Source organism: Solanum lycopersicum, chromosome 9 (genome assembly GCF_036512215.1).
Source record: "Solanum lycopersicum chromosome 9, SLM_r2.1".
Classification (NCBI taxonomy): domain Eukaryota; kingdom Viridiplantae; phylum Streptophyta; class Magnoliopsida; order Solanales; family Solanaceae; genus Solanum; species Solanum lycopersicum.
The window spans coordinates 2,802,605-2,826,755 of record NC_090808.1 but is presented as its reverse complement, the minus strand read 5'-3'; the positions used below and the strand labels follow the sequence as shown (position 1 = coordinate 2,826,755).

The window sequence follows — 24,151 nt, the reverse complement described above, 5'->3', positions numbered from 1 at the left end:
AAAAAATCAAAAGACATAAGATTAGTTATATCATGAAAAAATAATGCTTATAAATCTTTAAAATATATAACTAAACAATATTTAAGATAATCTAATAAATACATATAAATCAGAGTTGTGCGTATATATTATATATATAATTAAATCGAACATGATACAAAAGATATCTATACCCTGAACCGTTGATACAACAGTAAAAATTTAATAAATTATTGACTCAAGTAAAGCACATATTTTTTATTATAATATAAAAAATGCGTATTAAAAAAAAGGCAATGAATAAAAAAAAACATTTGCAAGTTGTCACATGAAAAAATAGACTGTATAATACTTGCTACATATAATTTCCATTATATCACTTCAATATATATATATATATATATTAATTTTAATTAAGTATAATTATAAATATCCAAATACATTCTTTAAAATCAGATAAAAACATTTGGGCTGGTAACACATACTATAATAATAATTATAGATAGTAATATCGATAAAAATCAAATTATTTTTAACAATTTAAAAATATGAAATTAATATTGTTAGTGATTATGATTTAATATATTGTGTACCAATTAAGCTTTTTAAAAATAAATGTAAAATAAGTGATATGATTTAAATTATTCTTCGCAATTCAAAAATATAAAGTTAAAATCGTTAGTAATCGACTTGAACATGCTTCGTATAAGAAATAAATCATTTCTTAAATAAGGTTTAAAAAAAATGAATTTTTTTTTTTTTTTTTGCTCAGGAAAATAAACATGAAATTAATAAAGCTGCAATGTGATAATTAAAGGCTATAAATTCAGAATCTAATAAAACTTTTAAGGCCCTCCCCCATGTGATTTGATTCTTTAATATTCACGCCCCAAGACCTTATTATATTAATTAAATTAATTTACAAAAATCGAAGAAAGTTACTAATTTTATATTTTTTTTAAAATAAATTATAAATATCTTGGACTCAAAGTTTGTGCTTTCTCACGTTTAGTCAAATCTTACCCCCAACGAAAAGTGTGCACCTAATAATAATAATAATAATAATAATAATAAAAAAATATTTAAAATATTTTGTGTATTTTGGCATTTAATAGATTTAGGCATGCTAAAGATAAGATCAAAAGTTAATCATTTCTTGCATTAATTAAAAATAACAATAAATAGTTATAGTTGAATTGTAAAATATTAGTACTTCCTTACAAGGCAATTAATCATGATAATAAGGGTAATTATCAATTTTAAAGATTAGGACAAGAGTGATTAATTTGTTAATTTTATAGGTAATTTGAAGAGTGATTAAATTGTTAATCTTTATGGTCAAACATTAATTTTAATAGATAGAATAGGAGTAGTATTTTTTTCTCTTTTTTTTCCTTTTCTTAACATATATATATTTTAGAAGAAAATACAACTTTTTTAGTAAGTATATATTTTGAGATAATAATTTTATTTTATGTTGACGATTATTAATTTTAAAGTAATGATAAATTACTCTTCTTTCAATATCTCGTAAAAAGGACATAAAATTAATTAAATTTATAAAAAACTACAAAACTAAATATAAATTGCTTCTCGAAAGTTATTGTCATTTAATTCTAATAAAAATATCATGGCTTAAACTTGAAAAAAATATAAAGAAATTGTAGGGTCAAAGCTAATTAACGAGACTTTATTTATTTACTAATTAAGTTACTAAAGTATTTTTTTTCTTCTAAAGAATAATAGTCAATTTGGGAATTGGGATTTTATTATTTAACTCATATTGTAGTAGGTAAAAATAATAATTAAATTTATTTATTTCAAAATTAATTTCAGACGTATGACGTTTGCTTTATATCTTGAGATTAATCATTTTTGTTAGAACATCAGACTCACATAATTGAAGTTCATTCGTTTTTATTGAACTTTAGACGTCTGTCGTTATATTCTATTATGTTTGTCTGAATTTTAAATATACAGTGTTGAAGTACTACAGATTACAGTCATATGTTAACGAATTAAGTCATTTTCACTTAAAGTTAATGCATTATGTTTTTTGAAGTTCATACATATATAATGAAGTTTAGTTCTTTTTGTTTGACTCTAAATAGAAATTTTTTCGAACTTCAGTTATATGAAATTTGTACGATCCGTATATTTGAAGTTATCGCAAAGTGGGTAGATAATAATATAAAATGGACTCTCAAATCCTAGTGAACTAGGGTGCATGGGCCTAGGTTTATAAATGGATCAACCATTTTATTATTTTTTGTCAAAAAAGTCCATGAAGAGACTTATTATGGAATACTAAAACACCTTATATAGTACTAAAAAGCCCATTTTCTTATGATTACGATTACGAGTATAATACGTCGTCCCTCGTACGATACTTATTCTATTAAAATGAAATTTTTGAGTTAACGCGATGTTATATTCTTTTCAGATTATTATTGTATCATAGTACGGGATCACTCGGTATCCGATTTGCATCTAGCAAACTAAACGGGCCTTACAAAGTGGAACAAAAATGTTTGGGCTTTTAAAATTGTTTTGGAAATAAGCCCACAACAAATTTTCAGTTAGGCAGACAAGTTTATGGGCCTATACTGATATTATACGTGATATATAGTGATTGAAATTTGAAATCCTGAGCGAGAATCGATTTTCTTTTTCCTGTGGATTATGATTGAAATATTAAGTTTTTTAAATAAGATTTGAAATCTAATTTCATATATATATTTTGGATTTTTTTTGTTATTTTTAGTAATTCGAAATCTTCTATTACATTTGGAAAATATGAGTCTTAATTTTATATGTATAGACGTGCAATAATTTATCGATCACAATTTATTTAATAAATAGTTAATTATGCTACAAACCATTAATTAAAAAAATTAATATCTTTCCTATGACGTATCCTTTCATTTTCTCATAAAATTAGCGCATCAAGTATGGTGATTGATTATGATTCGATATAAATAAAATCAGTACTTTCTGAATATACTAATTTCTAAATAACTCTAGAGAAATCGAACCCTTAAAAATGAAAAATTTAGTCTCTGATTGATGGATTATTTGAATTTTTTAAAAATTTGATTACACATCCTATATTTTTTTAATTAATTTTTATTTTTTTTATTACTACGTATGATAAAAATAAAAATATTTAATGCTTATAGTTGAAAGGGATTTAAAGATATATTTTAGATAGAATTTAATAGGGGTTGGCAAGTATGAATTTTCAATCCTTTATTTATTGAAAGGGAGATAGGGTTGTTCCATCCTATCAAGAAGATTGAGACATGGATGATAGGGAGATAGAGTGACTAGTTGAATTTCGATAATTTTAGTTGTGTTTATTACGAAGAAAAATATTTTTATAAAAAATATTATTTAAGTAATTGAATAATTTTGTTATTTAATTTTTATATTTTATAAGAAAAATTACTTTAAGAATATTTATAATTAATGCAAATAAATTGTATATAATAGCAAATTAATAATCTAAAATAAATGGAGTAACTAGGGTTTGATTTAATTGTGTTCCATAGCAAACATTTCCAAAAAATTGTCAGGCGCCTCTCTCTCAAATATCTCGCTCGCCATTCTCCTCCAATCTCTCGCTCGCTTCCTCACTTTTTATACAAACGCAAGTGTATAAAAATTGTTACTAATTGTATAAAGAAGAGAAATTGTATAAATACGTATATTTTTGTTCCCCTCTCTCCCCTTTTCCAGATCTCGCTCGCCACTCTCCCAAATCTCGCTCGGCACCCTCGCCTTTCTCACTTATACAAACAGAAGCGAAATGTATAAGTTGCGTTTCTGTTTGTATAGAGCGTGAGAAAATTGTATATACACATGCAAGTACATATATTTTCGTCCTATACACTTATAATTATACAATAAAAATACTCTCCTGCCCAGTTTCTTTTGCCTTTCTCTCTTTCTCGTTTTATACAATTTCCAAATTGTATCTAATTTCTCTCTTTTTCGTTTTATATAATTCGATTCAATTGTATATTCCTTGTCAAGTCTCTTTTGTCTTTCTCTCTTTCTCATGTTATACAAATTCAAATTGTATATAATCATTCTATACACTTATAATAATATAATTCGTTTTATACACTTCGTTTTTATACAGTTCTCTGACCAAGTGTCTTTCTCTTTTTTGTTTTATACACTTCGTTATATACAATTTGCTTCAACGGTATATATAGTGAATTATACAGTTTCTATGTTTGCCATGGAACAATTATACAAATTTTGCTATATCATATAAATATGAATTTTTTATCTGTTATGTGTGAAAGTTGCCGTAAATATTATGTGGAGGTACAACTTAGGAGGAAAGTGTTTGGAGGATAAAAAAGAGAATCGACATGAGTGTTGCTTATAGAGCTTTTTTCTTATTCTCTAAGTTTATTTTCTTTATTTTATTAGACTTTAATTTCGGAATAATTAAAGAAGCAATCACCATTTTATAAAGAAAAAAAAGATATTATTTAATTTATAGCGAATTTGGTTAAAATATCAATAAATTTTATATAACTTATTATTTATATATTTGAACTATATCTAATTCTAGAAACACCCGTATATTTAGATGCATAAATTTTAAAATATCGCTAAAATATCACATGATATATTAAATGATCTTAAGAAAAAAAAGATGCCCACCTACAACTAGGGTTGGAGAGCTAGTAATTAGCAATAATATTTTTTTGGCCACCTATAATATAATTATTTTCTATAATTTATATTTTACTAGTTTTTCTTATAAATAAATTTGCATATTGTGTTATGTTAAATGTTAATAATAATAAAATTTTGATATGATAAACAAAAGTAATTTGGATAAAACACATTGTTATACAAAAATTTGACTTTAACATGATTATTAATCTCAAAAAGGGACATTTGCCCTGTTTAAATTTATGTCTTTACCTTTTATTTTAGTTCAAAGATTATCTTTTATATATTTATTAAGTTTAACAAACAATATTTTGATTTTATATTGAATAAAAATATTTATAGGATTATATGCTTTAAATTATAAGATTAAGTGATATTTTTGATATATTATACATATAGTATATTTCTAATTTAAATTATAAAATATATATATTTTAAGTACTAAACATGTTTTAGATTATACACATTGTGTTACCACTTATTAGCAGAGTTATGTAATTTTAATAATAATAATAATAATAATAATAATAAGCAGTTTCTATTTTGATATGTGCCGCTTTCCTATAATCAAAAGATACGAAAATGTCTCTTTTTTTAAAGTTACGAGGCTATTTGTTAAATTTTTTCGATAGAGTTGAGATATTCAATAATATATAAAATATAAATTAAACATTATTTGGATGAAGAATACATATCAAAGAAATATTTAATTATTACTTTTTAGAAGAATATTGGACGTTTAAAGTGTATGATTACGACTTCATTACGAACTCCTAATGATATCATTTCATGACAATTAAAGTTAAAATCACTATAGTTTGAAAAAATTACTCCTGTATTTTATTTTTTTAAAATTTTTTATTAAGTATTATCTGATACTTATTTTGAATTTTGATTAATTTAAAATTATATAGAAATTATTTATTTCAAGGATAACATTTTTTATTTTCTAATAAATAAAAATTTTATTTTTTCAAGACTCAATCATACAATTTTGGACAGAGTGAAACTATAACGTACAATACATGCAAAATTATAATTAAACGAATCTTTTCAACCTTAATTCCGCCTTTATCATAACACAAATATCATGGTAACTTATGATTTCACCCATATCATTAAGATCAAAAGATATCATCGTTTTAATTTGATAAAGACATGAAGTTATTGCATGCTTATTCTTCAATAATTTTAATCATATTTTATTTCTAAAGAGGCGCGATTACTATAGAGTATGATGAAATGAATGAGATTTTTTCACTTTAAAGTATAGACACAAACTCAAGTTCTAAACACAAAAAATCTGAATAACGAACATTTCTCTTTTGGGAAAAAGGACAGATATACCCCTAAACTATTGTAAATGGTATTTTTGGGACATTGATGCCCCTGCTGTCATACTTTTGGGACATTGATGTCCCTGCCGTCATACTTTTGGGACATTAGTGCCCGTGCTCTCTCTTCGTTAGAATCAAGGGCATATATGCTCTAATTTATGGATGACAGGAACTCCAATGTCCCAAAAGAATGACGGAGGGTATCTGCATACTATTTTACGATAATTCAAGGATTAATTTATCCTTTTTCCCTTCTCTTTTTATAAATAGAATGGGTGAAGGTTAACTCGGAGATACAAATCTAAACTACTAAAGACATAAGAGTATATAATAATTAATATGTTAAAACTGTACTATTAGTCTATAATTTAGAATAGAGTATATAATAATTAATATATTAAAACTATACTACTACTCTATAATTTAGAATAATAATTTCAAAAATCTAATCATTTCAAGCAAAAATTTTATAAGAACCAAAATAAGTAGCTAATAATATAATATGGACCAAAGGTCCAATATTATTCCCTTTACGATTACATTCGATTTCCTTCAATCTTTTTGATTCATATTGAATTTTTACATGCCACAACTTTCTCTTCACTTATTTTTTACCGATCTGAGTTATAATGAGATAGTTCGAAATCTCTCTATCCTTTATAAGAAATTACGAAAAAAAGTCTTTGAAAATAAATAACTTTTTAAAATGAAGCTTATAATGCTTGTATACCAATTTAATCTGATCTTCATATAATTGTTGAACACGGAATAAATAAATTTTTTTATAATTTATGTATTTTCTTTTTTTATTGAAAAAAAAATATTCCAAGGACCACATTATTGGCTTCCATTCTAAATACATTCACCTAAAATAAATGGAATGTAATGTGTAGAATCTTAGATTAGGATGGTTCACCTAATTAATATGGCTAGTTCTCCAATTTTTTATTTTTTATTTTTAAAAATTCTTGATATTAATATATTTGTACTAGTTAGGCTATTAGCTAATTTGTATAACCAATTAAACAAGCAAATGAGAAGCTACAAATATTGGTAAATTTGTGTTTATTTTAATTTTAAACGCTTCTATTCGAACACACAATTGATAATAAAGGATTAAACTAAATTTTTGAGTTTATGAATTCTAGAAAATGAAGCGTACAAATTTCTTAATAAATTACTATACATAACAAGAGAATTCATAGACGTAAAATGAAAATGAAGCTAAATAAATTTATTATGTACAATAGCTTGCAAATTAAACATGAGATATATAGTGCACTATATAAATCCAATATGATACGATAATTGAAAAGACGTCATCTTTTATGAATATCACTTGCTACATCGATTCAGTTATCTTTACGATTTTTGATAAAATTAAGCTACATTTTTTTTAATTCTCCGTTTTTAAAATTATATTAAAAGGACAATATTTGATGGAACATTATAGAAGAATCACACTACAAAATGTGTTTATAATTTTACTAATTTTCATAATATTTGCATTAATTATAGGACCAATTTTGAGACAATTGATTAGATTATGTTTTCATTAGTCTAGTGGACAAAACTTTCCCTTTGAGAAAATGGAGTAGTTGGATGGTTTATCTTTTTTCCTTTTGAAGACAAATTTAACAATTATGAGCTAAAGGGTCACAATTTTAAAATTGACATAAAAAAACCATTTCTCAAATGCTCCAAAATTTCCTCCTTTCATTGTAGAAATTAAACTAGACACATTAATACGATTTTTCAAGTATTCAATCGATTATCATATTTACTGAAATTTTACGAGTGAGATTTCGAAGAGTGAATTATACATAACCTTACCATATAAGGATAGAGAATGATAAACCACATTGACTCAAGTAAAACATATCAAACAAGTAAAAAAAAGTTTCAATAAAAAAAAACTAACAATCGTAACAACAATCAATATGAGAAGGAAAAAAAAAAGACAACATGTAATAACAATTTCAAAGTCTAAGAAGGCAGGAGAACAAGGAAATAACAATACAGTTAAATTAGACGGTGTGACTATCTGACTACCTATAAATTTATTACTATAATCTCGACCTTCATGTTTTCTCATCTATAATCATATCCTTAGAAAGATGTGATATATCATATTTTATCTAATTACCTCTTTCCAATATAAACGAAAGAGCTATTCGATATTTCTAATTAGAACAAATTAGTAAGAGTTTGTGTTGGATAAATCAATGATTAAGGATATGACATATCTTGATGTCTTCCTAATAGACACATAATCTCCACATGATTTATAAAATTTAATAACAAAACTATAGTATAAAACTAATCTCAACAAGCACTTGAAGAGACATATTACATGCAAGAACATAAAACAACTAGCACATCATCATAATTATCAATAACAAAATATATATATATATATATATATATATATATATAGATATATAGATATAATAAAATGAATATTGTTAGACACATCATATGCCTAGTATCTCTGAAATTACAATGAAAGATTTGTGGTCAAACAGCCCATAGATTTCTATCAACTTTACAACTTTTAATCATTTTTGTTTTTCTCATTCGATTTACTACCCATTTTGAAATCCAATTTTAAGGGTAAAATATGTTATTTACAAAATTTATTTTAATTCATTATCTCTAATTACGAATAAAAATAAGGAATATATTTACTAGCATACGATAATCTTTAAAGAGTATCTTTAATTATATTATTTCTTAATTCGTATTTAATGTCTGTATTGAGATTCGACTAATTCAAATTCATATAGTAAAGTTTAACTTTGGAGGTAAACACAACTCCTATCATCATAGACGACTACATTATCATAACTCAAATCAAGATCTCTAGGTTAACAATAAAGCATACGTACCGCTATACAATAGCCTTCTACGATTAACTCTAACTCTTTTATTTTTTCTCGATGTCTGCTGCCTATTTTGATAATTCAAATTCATATCGTAAATTTCACTTTCAAGATAAGATACATTTTATTCAAAAATTACTTCATTCTTAAAACTCGAGTCCGATCCGATCAATACCAAAAAAAATAAAAATAAAAATTCCACAGGGATATGCTCCATTAAATTCCCCAAATAGACAGCCAAAACAAGAAAAAATTACAGTGGCATTTCGTATAAGTGAATATATTTAAACATAAATAAATTGTTTTTTTTTAGATAATTCCAAATTATATTACTTCGGTTCTTACGGCGCACTTTAGCATCTTCCCCCTTTAATTATTAGCCTACTCATAACTCTCAAGTGTAAAGTAGCACAAACTCTACATTTCTCCCCTTTTTCTGTTACGGGTCCTTCCTATTTTGCGCTGGTGGTGCGTACGTTATAAACCTTCACCCTCACAGCTCAGTTCTCTTTCTCTCTCAAAGAATCAAATGTTTCTTCAGATTTTTCAGCTTACTTCTCATTTTCCAAACAAAGGGTGAGTTCTCATTTTCTTTTCTTGGGTTTTTTTAGTGTTCTTTTAGCTGCATTTTTGTTGTAAAGATTTGTTTTTTTTTTCATTTCTGTTTGATGGTGAAGATGACAAATTTTTTTGCTAAAAATGGAATCTTTTTTTTGTTTTTGGGGGTGGGGGTAGAGTTAATCTTCACTTTGTGGCAAATTATTTATTCATTTGAAGAATTTTTGTTGTAAAGATTTGTTTTTTTTTTTTTGTGATGTTCATATTCTATTTGATGGTGAAGATGATTGAAGAGAAGAAAAAGGGTAAAAATGGAATATTTATTTGTTTAGGTTACTGTTAATCTTCAGTTTGTGGCAAAAAAATTTATTTATTTGCTGCATTTTTGTTGTAAAGACTTTTTGTTTGTTTGTTTGTTTGATGGTGAAGAGGATTTAAGTGTAAAATGGGCTAAAAATGAAATCTTTATTTTTTTTCTTGGGGTTAAAGTTGATCTTCAGGTTGTAGCAAAGAATTTGTGTATTTGGTTATAAATTGTTTGAAGAAGAAGGGTTAAAGTTGAATCTTGATTTTACAAAAAGCATTTTGTGATGGTTTTTAATGTTCCTTTTTTTGTAAAGAAAATCTTTATGTTAAAATTTTGGCTGATTAATAGTTCTCTAAGAACCCCTTTTCAATTTAAAGATTTGGAATTTCATGGATGTGTTGTGTTATCTGGATATAGGGTTTTGTATTTTCATTGTATCTTGAAGTTGTTTTTCATAATTGTCAAAAGATATGGAAAAACTAGAATGTGTGGTTTGTTTTGTGCTTAAATTTCTGACTTTTCTTCTCTGTTTGAGTTTGTTTTCTTGTTCTTTCAGTTATTCTGAAACCTGAATGGAAGTAAATAGCCACAATTAGGCAAAGCATTGTGCTTTTTTTGAGTTTCTGTGGATAACTGGTGGAAAGTGTGTTAGTGAAAGTAGTTTTTGTTGGACTTTAGTTATTTGCTTTGATAAAAATTGCTTCTTTAAGGATGTCGAACAGTTGGATCGAAAAGAGAACAAGAAAAAAAAGAGATTTCAACTATTAGTTAGGAAACCAGTTAGGAAAGAATACTGGCTGTTCTTCTTGTCCTTTTTCTTTTGTGTATTTAAATTGCTATGTTGCGAGATTTAGAATTTGGAGTGTGTATGTTGCTTTTAGAATAATAAGATGAGCTTTATTAGTCGGATCATCCTAAGGAATCCACACTATGGTGGTTTAAGCAATGTTTTTTCAAAGTTGTTGTCTTGTCATTGTTATGGTGGTTAATGTTCTCTCTTCTCTTTTCAACAGGTAGGTGGAGTTCATGAGATTATCATCTAGTTCTGTTTTTTGTACTGGGGCATGATGGGAGTCGAAACTGTGACAGAATCATTTTTTAACTTGTGGAGAACTTCGCGGAAGAGCTCTACTTCAGAGCCCGAGAGGAAGAATGTTATAGGAATTCTTGCATTTGAAATTGCAACTTTGATGTCTAAGGTGGTTAACTTGTGGCAGTGTCTAAGTGAAAGGCGAATCGACAAGTTAAGAGAAGAAATCTCGAGTTCACTTGGCATTCAGAAGCTTGTTGCTGAAGATGACAAATATCTTATGGATCTTGCTATTGCTGAGATAATTGACAATTTGGGATCTCTGACGAAGTCATTGGCTACACTCGGTAAGAGATGTGCTGATCCAGTTTATCACAATCTTGAACGAATATTTGAAGATCCAGTTGAAATCGAACTCAATGGGTGTGCATGGAGATATAAGCTTAAGAAAATGGAGCGCAAGGTTAAGAAAATGGAGAGATTTGTTGCAGCCACGACTCAATTGTATCAGGAGCTCGAAGTGCTCGCAGAGCTTGAGCAAACATTGAGGCGGATGCAGGCTGGTGCTAGTTCAGGTCAGATGAAACTGCTCGAGTTTAGGCAAAAGGTTATATGGCAACGAGAGGAAGTGAAGAATTTGAGAGAAATGTCTCCTTGGGTTAGAACTTATGACTATACTGTTCGTCTTTTGCTTCGATCTATTTTCACAATAATCATGAGGATTAAGTACCTATTTGGGACAAATCAGTCTGAAGTTTCCGGAGGAAGCAACCATTTTGAGGGCATCGATAACGGTTATCTTGATCGTAGCCGGTCTATATCTGCTCTTACTCTGTCGTCTGTTTATCCATCTGAAAATAGCACGTCGGAGTCTTATTTAGGTTCTATAGGCAGGTCATTTTCAAGCCTTGGTCTAAGTGGAAATAAAGATAGACCAACTAATAGAAAATCCCTTGCTCGACAGTCATCTGTCTTTTGCGGAAAGCCACCACAGCCAAGATCCAGGCGATTTGCTAATGTTGGATCTTTTAAAGGATGCATGAATAGTGGCACTGATTCACCTGTTCTTGAGAGTTGCATGCCTTCCAACAGTGATGTATCAAAATCAGATGACAGTTTCCAAAAAGATACTGATAAGTTTGAAGACACAAATCCTGTTCCCGCCTCCTCCAATGGCGTAATTTTGACTAAAGGTTCTCTTTTCAATTTCAAGCGTAAGCTGTTAATCGTTCCTGAAGATACTCTTGGTTATGCTGCTTTAACACTCAAGTACGCGAACATCATCATACTTCTAGAGAAACTGGCGTCGGCTCCACATTTAATCAGTCTTGATGCTAGAGATGATCTATACAATATGCTGCCTGCTAGCATTAGAAACTCTCTAAGGTTAAGATTAAAATTGTTCGCTAAATCATTGACTTCATCTGTTTATGATGCTTCTCTTGCAGCAGAGTGGAGTTTGGCACTCGGAAGGATATTAGAATGGTTGTCTCCACTTGCTCATAACACGATAAGGTGGCATTCTGAACGGAACTTTGAGAAACAACGACTGGTTTATGGGGCTAACGTGCTTCTCGTGCAGACTCTCTACTTTGCAAACCAAACCAGAACTGAAGCTGCAGTCATTGAACTTCTCATGGGTCTGAATTACCTTTCAAGATTCGGAAGAGAGGTTAGTGCAAAACCGTTGATGGAGTCATCTTGCGGTAGAACTAGTAGTGAGTATTTTATCCACAGGGATAGTAACTCGAACGCGTACAACCACATGTATCATGATTAATACACCTAAATGACTAATCCAGAATCACTCAAAGATGAGTTTGTTGTTTGCTTGATTGAGTTTGTAGTGAGATTTTGTATATTCTTTGTTTCTTTCTTGCTGCTGCAAACTGTTCATTCCTCATGTTGACATAAAACTTGTGCTCTTCTATTGATTTATATATACTCAAGAACTTTGTTATTTGGAGAATTAATGAATTGTTGTCTACTTCTCTCCGTTTCACATTATTTCGTTATCGTTATTGTTCTCATTGGAGGTAAGGGTCCTTCGAAAGTAGCCTCTCTACCTCCACGAGGTAGAGTTAAGGTTTGCATACGCTCCACCCCCCTCCCCCCCCCCCCCTTTTTTTTTTTCTTCAAGAAATTGCTTTATTTTAAGTTGAGGGTCTATCGGAAAACAACAACTTCTTTATCTTTACGAGGTAGGTATAATGCACGTGTACATTTTACCCTCTCCAAACTCTCCATTTTGGAATTACACCGGATATGTTAGTGTTTTTGTTTCATTAGTCAAACAATGCAATGCTTTCTTTGAAAACATAATCATATAAATTCATAGTCTACGATCACAACTGAGTTACGTAATGGCTTTATCTGAAGCTAGTCCTTTCAACTCGAACTATATTATACATACAAAAGTAATATATGTGATTACACTCGTTTAAAACTTGTTGACTCTAGATTCTAGATTTGTGTCTAAGGTCATTAACCAAATGTCATAGCCAAACCCTAATTTGCAAATATTATATTTGAAATCATACATGTATGGACAAACAAAAATTAATCATTCCAAGGAGATAGAAAGAGAACATTTTGAAGAACAAAAAGGAAGACAAAATTGGACAATAAAACATTTATCCAGCCTGTTAGGCCATTATTTTTTACTAGTACAGATTAGTATTACATTATTTTCTTAAAAAGCTCTTGGTCCACAATGGGTTAGTGATGTTTAATAAATTTTATAGTGGAAAATGTTGCTTTATATTAAAAAAAAATATTACACATTTTTAGTGGAAGAAAATTTTAGTTAATTGGGAAATGACTTAAATTGTTTTTCTTGGTGAGGTTTGTACTTAAAAAGTGTTATGGTGGTGGTGGTGGTGTTCGACTAAACAAAAAGTATTACTTTCATCGACTCAAAATACTTATCATATTTTTCATTTACATATATCTTAAAAGATTTATTTAAAAGGTATATAGGTGACTTTTTTTAAATTCTTATTTATGTCTTAGGATATAATCTCTTAAGAATGTACGATAAGTGTATACTGCTATATAATGTATAAATATTAGAGAAAAGATTCTATTCAATGCAACTTTCTCTCGCATTTGTGAAAAAACGATATCCGCAATTTATATTTTTAACCATAATATATACACACTAATAATTTCAACCATCATATCATAATCTATAACTGGAATACTAATAGAGGTGGATTTCAAATTCTTGATGAAATGTACTTATAGTTTTGAATTAAATTCTACATCTTAAAAACATTACACTCTATCAAAAACTCAATAAGTAAACTTTTAATTAGTATTTATTTTTACTTCTATATTATACCCCAAATACATTTTTTCTTTGCATATTATTAAAAAAGAGAGGCGTTTTTTAATTTTAAAAGAGAGTATTTTCTCAAAGTTTAACCAAATAGGTTATACTAAATGTGAATATTGACAAATAATTATCTACGCTAGATATTCATCGTAAACCATATTAATTCATTATTATAGTATTATATTTAATTTATCGTTAAGTAACGATGAAAATATTTATATCTTAAATAATGTTCGATTTAATAGATGACTACTTAAATATTTTATTTTATCTATTTAATAAATTTATTTAATCTTTTATTTATCTTCGTAATTATCTCTAATTCGTATGTTATTTTACTTGTACTTTACACTTCACGTTATAAACATATAACATTATATAACGATGCAAAATGATACTGTTGTTATAAATACATTGAATTGAGTGGATTGTCCATTAAGCTTATCATAAACTTATCCTTATCAAGAATATGTATTTCCAAGGTGATGAATCTTTTTGGGATAGAAATGTATCTACTAATGTGACATTAAACATGGTGACGTTTTGGTTGATTTCTCTACCTATAAATAGAGATATCATTCACCATTGTAATATACACTTAAATAAGAAGAAATTCTTATCTTCCATTTTACTTCTCTTGTTTTCATCTCTTTATATTTATATTGTCATGAGCTTGATTTTATAACAACTATTTTAGATATTAACACATTATTTACATTGGGTAAGAATTGACAGTTAATTAACGAATCTGAACTAAAATCCGTTAACGTACCGAATCTGAGATCCGAACTAAATAGATAGAAATTACTGAGAACTGAGAGTAGATAAGCCGATTTCGCCGGCGCCGGAGAGCAGATTCACCGGCGAATCAAGTTCCCCGTTGCTGTTAAAGGTACAACTCTTGAATCTCTCAAAAAAACTTATTTTTTTTTCAATTTGTTTACTCCTTGTTAAATTTTCAGCAAGTTTAATTCCTTTGTTTCTAATTAGCTCCTTAGAACTCGGCGATGTTGTATTGGTGTAAAGTAGAAAGGTTGAGGTAGGTTGATGAGTAGTTTAACTAGAGGTGTATTCAGGATTTGAGTTTTATTGGTTCGATATGAGGATTCTAAATGGATTGGGAATTGTAATTGTTTGTGCTTGTTTAGTGAATTTTTTGAACACATATATAGTGTATGAGCAAAAGTTATTGGGTTCACGTTCATAGGTTTAGGATGAACATGTAAGTTACAAATCCATAGTCTAATAATAGTCTAACTATGATGAATTCTTTGAAAACACAGAGCAGAATGGAAATGGGGATGATAATGAAGTGTTCGAGCCAGTCTACATGGAGGTGGATTCAGGGTTTGAATTTTATGGGTCCGAGTTCAGGAAATTGGGTTGGGAATCAATGATTTGTACTTATGTAATGAAGTTTTTAACACATATATAGAGATTGAGCCAAAGCTATTGGGTTTCATGGGTTCAGATGAAACCATAACTAACAACCTCTAAGTTTAATGATAGTCTAACCATGATGAGTTCTTTGAATACATAGAGCGGTGTTGTGCGGAATTTGAGATAATACGAGAAAATATAAACGCGAAAAATAAGACAACAGATTTACGTGGTTCACCAACAAATTGGCTACGTCCACGGGAAGAGAGGGAGCAGTTTTATTATGGAGAGGCAAAAACAGAATTACAGAATAGGGTTTCCCATAGCGTCTATATATAGTGCTAAGCTACGCCCTAACAGGCTTGGGCCCAACATACAGAATCAACAGAAAATTAAGGGCCCAATACAACAACATTGTATACCGTCGGCCCGGGGGCGTCTCCGCCCCCCCGGACCCCCAGGCCAGGGGGCGCGTCGCCCCCCTGGACCCCCCGACTCGCTGACCGGGCAGCGAGACCCCCGTCCTTTCTGTTTGTAGCGGGTCCGATTCAAGGCATTCAACAAATCTCCACCTTGACTTGAATTCTCCGAACAGATTCTTCAGACGCACTATGATAGTGCCAAGCCTCCCCCTCTTCCTCAGAGTTGCCCCGCAGGGCAATTAACAGCTTCTGATGTTGAGCAAGTCCAAACAGTGTTGAAACTTGCTCTGTGGAACCGGCTTTGTGAACATATCAGCAGGATTATCAGCAGTTCCTACTTTCTTCACCTTGATTCTCTTCTCACTTCTTAGAAAATGATACCTTACGTCAATATGCTTGGTTCTCTCATGATGGACTTGATCCTTGGCTAGACAAATTGCGCTCAAACTGTCACAATACACCGTAGCCTGATCATGATGCAGACCAAGATCACTAACCAGCCCTTTCAACCAAATCCCTTCTTTTGCAGCCTCTGTCAAGGCCATGTACTCCGCTTCCGTAGTAGACAAAGTCACTGTAGGTTGCAAAGTTGCCTTCCAACTGACGACAGATCCTCCAAGGGTAAACACATAGCCAGTCATCGATCTTCTTGTGTCAACATCTCCAGCATAGTCTGAATCAGAATAGCCAGTAACCAAGCACTGAGTATCACCTCCATAAATGAGACCAACGTCAGATGTACCTCTAAGGTACCGGAAAATTCTCTTCACAGCCTGCCAATGTTCTCTCCCTGGTTGTCCCATGAATCTGCTCACTACACTGACTGCATGTGCTAAATCTGGCCTTGTACAGACCATAGCATACATCAAACTTCCTACGGCACTGGCATAAGGGACTCGTGACATATACTCCTTCTCTTCTTCTGACTGTGGAGCGAACATGGCAGTGAGATGGATATTGGCAGCACTGGGGGTATCAATGGGCTTAGATGAAGACATGCCAAACCTCGCCAAGACCTTCTGAATGTAGCTTCTCTGTGACAAGAAAAGTTTCCTTCTCTCTCTGTCTCTAATGATCTCCATCCCTAAAATCTTCCGAGCGGCTCCCAGATCCTTCATCTCAAACTCAGCACTAAGTAAACCCTTCAGCTTCTGAATGTCATACTTCTTCTTTGCAGCTATCAACATATCATCTACATAAAGCACCAGATAGATGAATGAATCATCATTGAGCCTATTGTAGTAGACACAACAATCATATGAGCTCCGAGTATAGCCCAACTTCACCATATAGCTGTCAAACCTTTTATACCACTGCCTTGGAGACTGCTTAAGTCCATATAAGGACTTCTTCAACTTGCAGACGTGATTTTCCTTCCCTGGAACTTGGAAACCATCCGGCTGAGTCATGTATATCTCTTCCTCCAACTCTCCATGTAGAAACGCTGTCTTCACATCAAGTTGTTCAAGCTCCAGATTCTGATGTGCAACTATCGCTAGTAACACTCGGATGGAAGTATGTCTGACCACTGGTGAGAAGATCTCATTATAGTCCACTCCCTCTCTTTGGTTGAAACCTCTGGCAACAACCCTGGCTTTATACTTGACTCCTTCTGCTGGTGATATCCCTTCCTTCTTCTTGAAAACCCATTTGCAAGTAATAATCTTTCTCCCCGAAGGCTGTATGACCAGATCCCATGTCTGATTCTTGTGTAGGGACTCCATCTCATCTCCCATAGCGGCAAACCATTTTTCAGAATCAGAACTTAAAATGGCTTCTTTGTAAGTAGACGGCTCAGATGTATCTACCTCTTCAGCAACCTGCAGTGCATAACCCACCATGTCCTCAAAACCATACCTCGTAGGTGGCCGAACTCCAACCCTCCTTGGCCGATCTTGAGCTATACTCTGATGGATATCTGATGGCATAGATTCTGGAATATCAGTTTCAGTCTGTGGCTCTTGATCCTCCTCTTCAGGTTCCTTTAAATCGCTCTCGTTCTGAATGACTTGAAACTCCACCTGTTTGTCAAGACTCCCAGTTTCTGACGTAGTTGTAGGCTTCACAATGGTTCTAAGCAGAGGACTTTCATCAAAGACAACGTTCCTGCTCATAATAACCCTCTTTTCTGCTGGAGACCAGATTCTGAAACCTTTCACTCCATCTCCGTAGCCCACAAATACTCCCTTTTTAGCTCTTGGTTCTAACTTACCTTCACTGACGTGATAGTAAGCCGTACAACCAAAAGCTTTCAGATTTGAATAATCAGCAGCTTTTCCAGACCACATCTCCATAGGTGTCTTGCACTGTATACCTGTATGTGGTCCGCGGTTAATCAAGTAGCAAGCTGTACTAACCGCTTCTGCCCAGAATCTTCTATCTAGCCCAGCATTAGAGAGCATGCACCTTGCTCTCTCCAGAAGTGTTTGATTCATCCGCTCAGCTACACCGTTCTGCTGTGGTGTATTTCTGACTGTGCGATGTCGAGCAATCCCTTCATCCTTACAGAATTGATCAAATTCAGACCAACAGAATTCCAGCCCATTATCAGTTCGCAACCTCTTGATCTTCTTCCCTGTTTGATTTTCCATCAAAATTTTCCACTCCTTGAACTTCTGGAAGGCTTCACTTTTATGCTTCATCATGTACACCCAAGTCATCCTTGAGTAGTCATCAATAATGGACACAAAAAATCTGCAGCCTCCCAAAGACTCAACACGGCATGGACCCCAGCAATCAGAATGGATATAATCAAGTGTGCCTTTTGTTCTATGAATGGCCTTTGGAAACTTGTTGCGATGTAGTTTTCCAAAAACACAATGTTCACAAAACTCTAGGCTCTTAACCTTATGACCAGCAAGTAAATCCTCCTTTGACAGAATTTGCATCCCTCTTTCACCCATATGACCAAGTCTTATGTGCCATAACTTAGTCATATCCTTCTGGTGAAATTCTGACGATGCAACATGGGCTGAACCTGTAACCGTGGAACCTTGTAGAAAATACAAAGTACCACGCATGACACCTTTCAGAATCAAATTTGAACCCTTCCAGACCCGCAAGACTCCATCTTTTCCCGACCAGCTGAATCCCTTGCTGTCCAAAAGACTGAGAGATATCAGATTTTTCGTCATCAATGGAACGTGCCTGACCTCGTTCAATGTGCAGAAGCTACCGTCATGTGTCCTTATCTTGATCGAGCCTGTCCCAACCACCTTGCAGACAGAACTGTTGGCCATCGAGATGCTGCCTCCGTCTACCTGCTCATAAGTCGTGAACCACTCTCTCCTAGGACAGATGTGATAGGATGCCCCAGAATCAAGAACCCACACATCTGAATGATGAGTGTGCTCATCCGCAACTAGGGCAATATCTTCTTCAGAATTGGTGTCTTCTTCAGCAACAGCAGCAGACACTGATTGTTTTTCCGATTGCTTCTTCTTCTTCGGACAATCAAATTTCCAATGTCCCTTCTCCTTGCAGTAATTACAAACATCATCCGGCTTTGCACCCTTCGACATCGGCTTATTTTTCTTTCCGCCGTTTTTCCTTCCCTTTCTGCTACTGGTGAACAGACCGGAAGGCTGTATGTCCGTACTTGTGCCGTTAGCCTTATGCCGTAATTCCCTGCTATGAAGGGCTGATCTGACTTCTTCCAGTGACACAGTATCTTTCCCAACAATGAACGATTGAACAAAATTCTCAAACGACATTGGGAGAGATACTAACAGAATCAGGGCAGCATCTTCATCCTCGATCTTCACATCGATATTACGCAATTCTAATAACAAAGTATTCAATTGCTCTAAGTGTTCCCTGAGTTGTGTACCTTCAGCCATTCGTAAACCGAATAGACGTTGTTTCAGAAGCAGCTTGTTGGTTAGAGATTTTGTCATGTACAAACTCTCCAGCTTCAACCACAGACCAGCAGCAGTCTCTTCATCCGAGACCTCCGTGATGACGTCATCCGCGAGACACAGCATGATCGTCGAGTGCGCCTTTTCCTCCAGAATCGCCATCTCAGGAGTAACGACGGCGTTCTTGTCTTTCGACAACGGCGCCCAGAAGCCTTGCTGTTTCAACAAGGCCCGCATCTTGATCTGCCATAAACTGAAACTGTTCCTCCCTGTGAATTTGTCGATTTTCACGTTCAAAGCAGACATCTCGAATTCTCCAAGAACACCGATTAACCGAGAGGCTCTGATACCAATTTGTTGTGCGGAATTTGAGATAATACGAGAAAATATAAACGCGAAAAATAAGACAACAGATTTACGTGGTTCACCAACAAATTGGCTACGTCCACGGGAAGAGAGGGAGCAGTTTTATTATGGAGAGGCAAAAACAGAATTACAGAATAGGGTTTCCCATAGCGTCTATATATAGTGCTAAGCTACGCCCTAACAGGCTTGGGCCCAACATACAGAATCAACAGAAAATTAAGGGCCCAATACAACAACATTGTATACCGTCGGCCCGGGGGCGTCTCCGCCCCCCCGGACCCCCAGGCCAGGGGGCGCGTCGCCCCCCTGGACCCCCCGACTCGCTGACCGGGCAGCGAGACCCCCGTCCTTTCTGTTTGTAGCGGGTCCGATTCAAGGCATTCAACAAGCGGAATGGATAAAATGGTTGATTTAGCTTACCTAAGCTAATTTTGGGTTGAGGGGTAAGTGATTTGTTGAGGAATATTAGCCACCTTAGACTTGAAATGGTGAGCAAGAAGGAAAATGTGATTAATTGTTTAGGCCATTAATTGGACTCAGGGTGACACGTTTAGTGAATTGGGTAATGTTCATTCTTCCATGTGGCCCGTGTAAGTTTGTCTGCAAGATGATAGATATTTCATTTTCTGCTAATAATTAATTACTATATGCTGTTTTGCTGTGTTCTTTTGGGCTGAAGAGTTGATAGTGTGATGTGGTGAAATGATGGTAGAATTGGCAGTAATTTTGTAATTCCAGCTTGTGTATAACATGATTTTCTTAAGTATCACTCTTGATAATTTTTGCTTATTTTTCAAACTTCCGTAATCTGTTTTTCCCGTTTGATTGATGTTTATTATCTTAGCTATGAGAAACCTAATTGGAGTTGACGGTGGCCCTTGTGAGAAGATGTCACTAAACTAAAAAAAGTGTAATTTAAGCCGATGCTAATTCGCATGTTGGATGTATTTACTTTAATGTTGCACTCAAATGTTTATGATTGTGGGGAGAAAGATAATTGGGTTATATAATATGCATAATTTAACTGCAAATTATCTCAGATGATTGTGAATATTAGCAGGAATCTATTAAGGAAAGAGAGGAACGGAGATCAATTATGGTTTTCTCCATGGTGATGAGCTTTTCACCTAGTTTATGTCTTCCAAGGAGCCGCATGGTTATGCAGAAAGCAATCCAATGCTCTTCTTCTGTTTCGACAGCATCTGAGTCCGTCAAGTTTGATCTTAAGACTTATTGGACAACTCTAATTAGTGATATCAACCAGAAACTTGATGAGGCAGTTCCAGTCAAGTACCCAAATCAGATTTATGAGGCCATGCGCTACTCTGTCCTGGCCAAGGGTGCCAAAAGGTCCCCACCCATCATGTGTGTCGCAGCTTGTGAGCTTTTCGGAGGAAATCGCCTTGCTGCCTTTCCCACTGCCTGTGCCTTAGAGATGGTTAGTTCTTCATTTTCTTTCATCTTTATTTGCTTTGCAGGAGGACCCCTCCCCCTCTACCTTGGTTAACCCCACAAAAAGATGAGTTAAAATTGATGTTGTTGGGGTGTTCACAAAGAATATTGTCAAATTGAACTACTGAGAAACTATGTATATGTTTCTTAGGACTTTGCTCTGCTTGTTCCACTCCTGTAGCCTTGGTGGAACGGTGCAAACATTACTCAAGTTGATTGAGGATCTTTTGTTAGATAATAAACTAAAGCATCCATGTTGTAGGATTAGCCTTTAGTTTTTGTTATTAAGGATTCTCATATCCTCCACAACTGCACCGCGTAACTTGAGCATCTTCTATTGATTGTCTCTACAAACAGATCCTTGAATCGATACAAAATTAAATTTGGCTGATGTGGGGTTTGTGGTTCTGGTAAATGAACTGCTTTGATACTATGTCTTATGGCCTTTGAACTGCAGTAGTCATGATGTATATACCAAATCTTTTTAAATCAAGCTTCTAAGATAATGCTTGAGCTTTACCACCCTAATCATTTTATCTTTACATTAGCCATGCTTATCCAGTTTAAGGAAAAAAGAGTTTTGAAAAGCAGAAATATGAACATTTTGACTTTTTGTTTTTTGATAAAGGTGGTATCTAGATCAGTTTGTACGCACCTGAACTGATCCGTTGTTTACCTGATAGATTCTACAAGAACAACTATTAGGAAGCTCAGCCACTAAAGCTTATACATGTGGAAAGAATTCACCTAGTGACGCCTCTGTTGGGATTCATACCTTGGTCTCCAAGGATATTTCATGTTTTTGACTGCTTGGCCATTTTCTTAGAATTTGAACCATTATTAGATTAAGTTCAGATGTATGTCTTTTGGGTGCAAAATGAGCAACACCAGCGATGTAAAATAGTAAAGTGAACTTCATCTGCCTTGTGGATTAGAAGGAGCCAACATTTTTTGCAACTGTCATTTCTGCACATCTTTCTGTACTCAGGTTCAATGAGGTCTGTTTTAACTTAACAAAGGAAAAAAATTCTGCTTATTTTTGTGCTATTCATGATAAAATATGACCAAATTCTCGAGGCAGCTAAACATGCAACAACACGTAGGTTCAGCTACTTAATACATCACATTTTTCAACTTTAAGTGCTTAGTTGTGTAATATGGTCACAGAATGAAGTTTAATTCTATATGATATGGCAATTTCTAACTCAATATCTTTGTAGGTTGATCCTCTAATTGAGCTTGAGATGTGCTATTGTATTGATGTTTACATTAGACACAAAATCTTAATTCCATATTTGACCTGGATCAATTTATATTAGGTTCATGCTGCTTCATTGATTCATGATGATTTGCCCTGCATGGATGATGACACAACTCGACGAGGTCTACCTGCAAATCACACAGTTTTTGGTGTAGATATGGCAATTTTAGCCGGGGATGCCTTGTTCCCTCTTGGTTTCCAGCATATTGTGTCCCACACTCCAAGTGATCTCGTTCCCGAGGATCGAGTCCTCCGGGTTATTACAGAGATTGCTCGAGCTGTGGGGTCCACTGGCATGGCTGCTGGTCAGTTCCTTGACCTTGAGGGTGGACCAAATGCTGTTGATTTTGTTCAAGAAAAGAAATATGGTGAAATGGGTGAGTGCTCTGCCGTTTGTGGAGCTCTCTTGGCTGGTGCTTCAGATGAGGAGATCCAACACATGAGAAAATACGGTCGAGCTGTTGGTGTCTTATATCGTGTTGTTGACGATATATTGGAAGCAAAGAAGACGGAGAACAAAACTGAGGGGAAGAAAAAGAAAGGCAAAAGCTATGTCAGCGTTTATGGCATTGAGAAGGCTGTGAAAGTTGCTGAGGATCTAAGAGCGCAGGCTAAGAGAGAGTTAGATGGTCTCGAGAAATACGGCGATAAAGTCATGCCACTTTACAGTTTTCTTGATTATGCTGCAGATAGAGGTTTTAGCATTGATGGCCAAGTCTAGATCATGTTTAGCATTGCTGTCTTGTGTTTTATCATGATTCTTGACCTAAACTTTGTTGTATGGATATATCCTTAGCTAAATACAGTCGAACCCCTCTATAACACCACGTTCGTCTGGATATATTTTGGATGCTGAGAGAACATGTTATATAGCTTAATATGAAAGCCGGTCCAAAGAAAACTTGGCCGTTATTGTGAAATGTTGTTATAGACGATGATTGTTACGGACAATTTTTTTCTGCTTTTATGATCAGTTTGGTTTCATTGCCTAGAGATTGATACAAAGTTCATGGAAGTGTCAGCTCCATTTAACTCAGCTATATTTAATATTGTTTCTGCAGAGCTCCATGTGATTTAGAATTGAAAATGTATAACCTTAACTAATGAAATAATTTGAAGTATTTTAATTTTTCTTTGAAGTTGTGCTAATGTTGGAAATGGTGAAGGATCCTAGTGCATCTGTCTAAACTCTGAGGTTAACCAGAGATAGTTTCTCGATGCACGTGTATGCCAAATCATATAGAATATGATATCGTAAAATAATGATGAGGGCGGGTCAATCATGAGT

At 33.2% G+C, this 24,151-nt stretch overlaps 2 protein-coding genes across 5 annotated transcripts; both read left to right on the top strand.

The window, feature by feature from the left end:
* Positions 1–9,294: 9,294 nt before the first annotated feature.
* On the top strand, positions 9,295–12,757 carry LOC101246082 (uncharacterized). Its single transcript, NM_001366708.1, has 2 exons — positions 9,295–9,469; positions 10,772–12,757. The coding sequence occupies exon 2, from the start codon at positions 10,823–10,825 to the stop codon at positions 12,566–12,568; it is 1,746 nt and encodes a 581-aa protein (NP_001353637.1). The 5' UTR covers positions 9,295–9,469; positions 10,772–10,822; the 3' UTR covers positions 12,569–12,757.
* Positions 12,758–14,844: 2,087 nt separating this feature from the next.
* On the top strand, positions 14,845–23,814 carry GGPS (geranylgeranyl diphosphate synthase). 4 transcript variants are annotated; one of them, XM_010327641.4, is made up of 3 exons: positions 14,845–15,017; positions 21,191–21,588; positions 22,922–23,783. In XM_010327641.4, the coding sequence occupies exons 2-3, from the start codon at positions 21,247–21,249 to the stop codon at positions 23,582–23,584; spliced, it is 1,005 nt and encodes a 334-aa protein (XP_010325943.1). In that variant the 5' UTR covers positions 14,845–15,017; positions 21,191–21,246; the 3' UTR covers positions 23,585–23,783. The 4 variants fall into 4 exon arrangements, with proteins under 4 accessions (XP_010325943.1, NP_001353636.1, NP_001353635.1 ...); NM_001366707.1 differs by having other exon boundaries at positions 14,868–15,017; positions 21,211–21,588; positions 22,922–23,814; NM_001366706.1 differs by having other exon boundaries at positions 14,868–15,017; positions 21,208–21,588; positions 22,922–23,814.
* The last annotated feature ends 337 nt before the right edge of the window (positions 23,815–24,151 follow it).

Bases quoted from the DNA above. Each gene is read 5' to 3' on its own strand.
- LOC101246082 (NM_001366708.1), top strand. From the start codon at position 10,823: ATGATGGGAGTCGAAACTGTGACAGAATCATTTTTTAACTTGTGGAGA.
- GGPS (NM_001366707.1), top strand. From the start codon at position 21,247: ATGGTTTTCTCCATGGTGATGAGCTTTTCACCTAGTTTATGTCTTCCA. The intron at 21,589-22,921 runs GTTAGTTCTTCA...AATTTATATTAG, and splicing joins CTGCCTGTGCCTTAGAGATG to GTTCATGCTGCTTCATTGAT.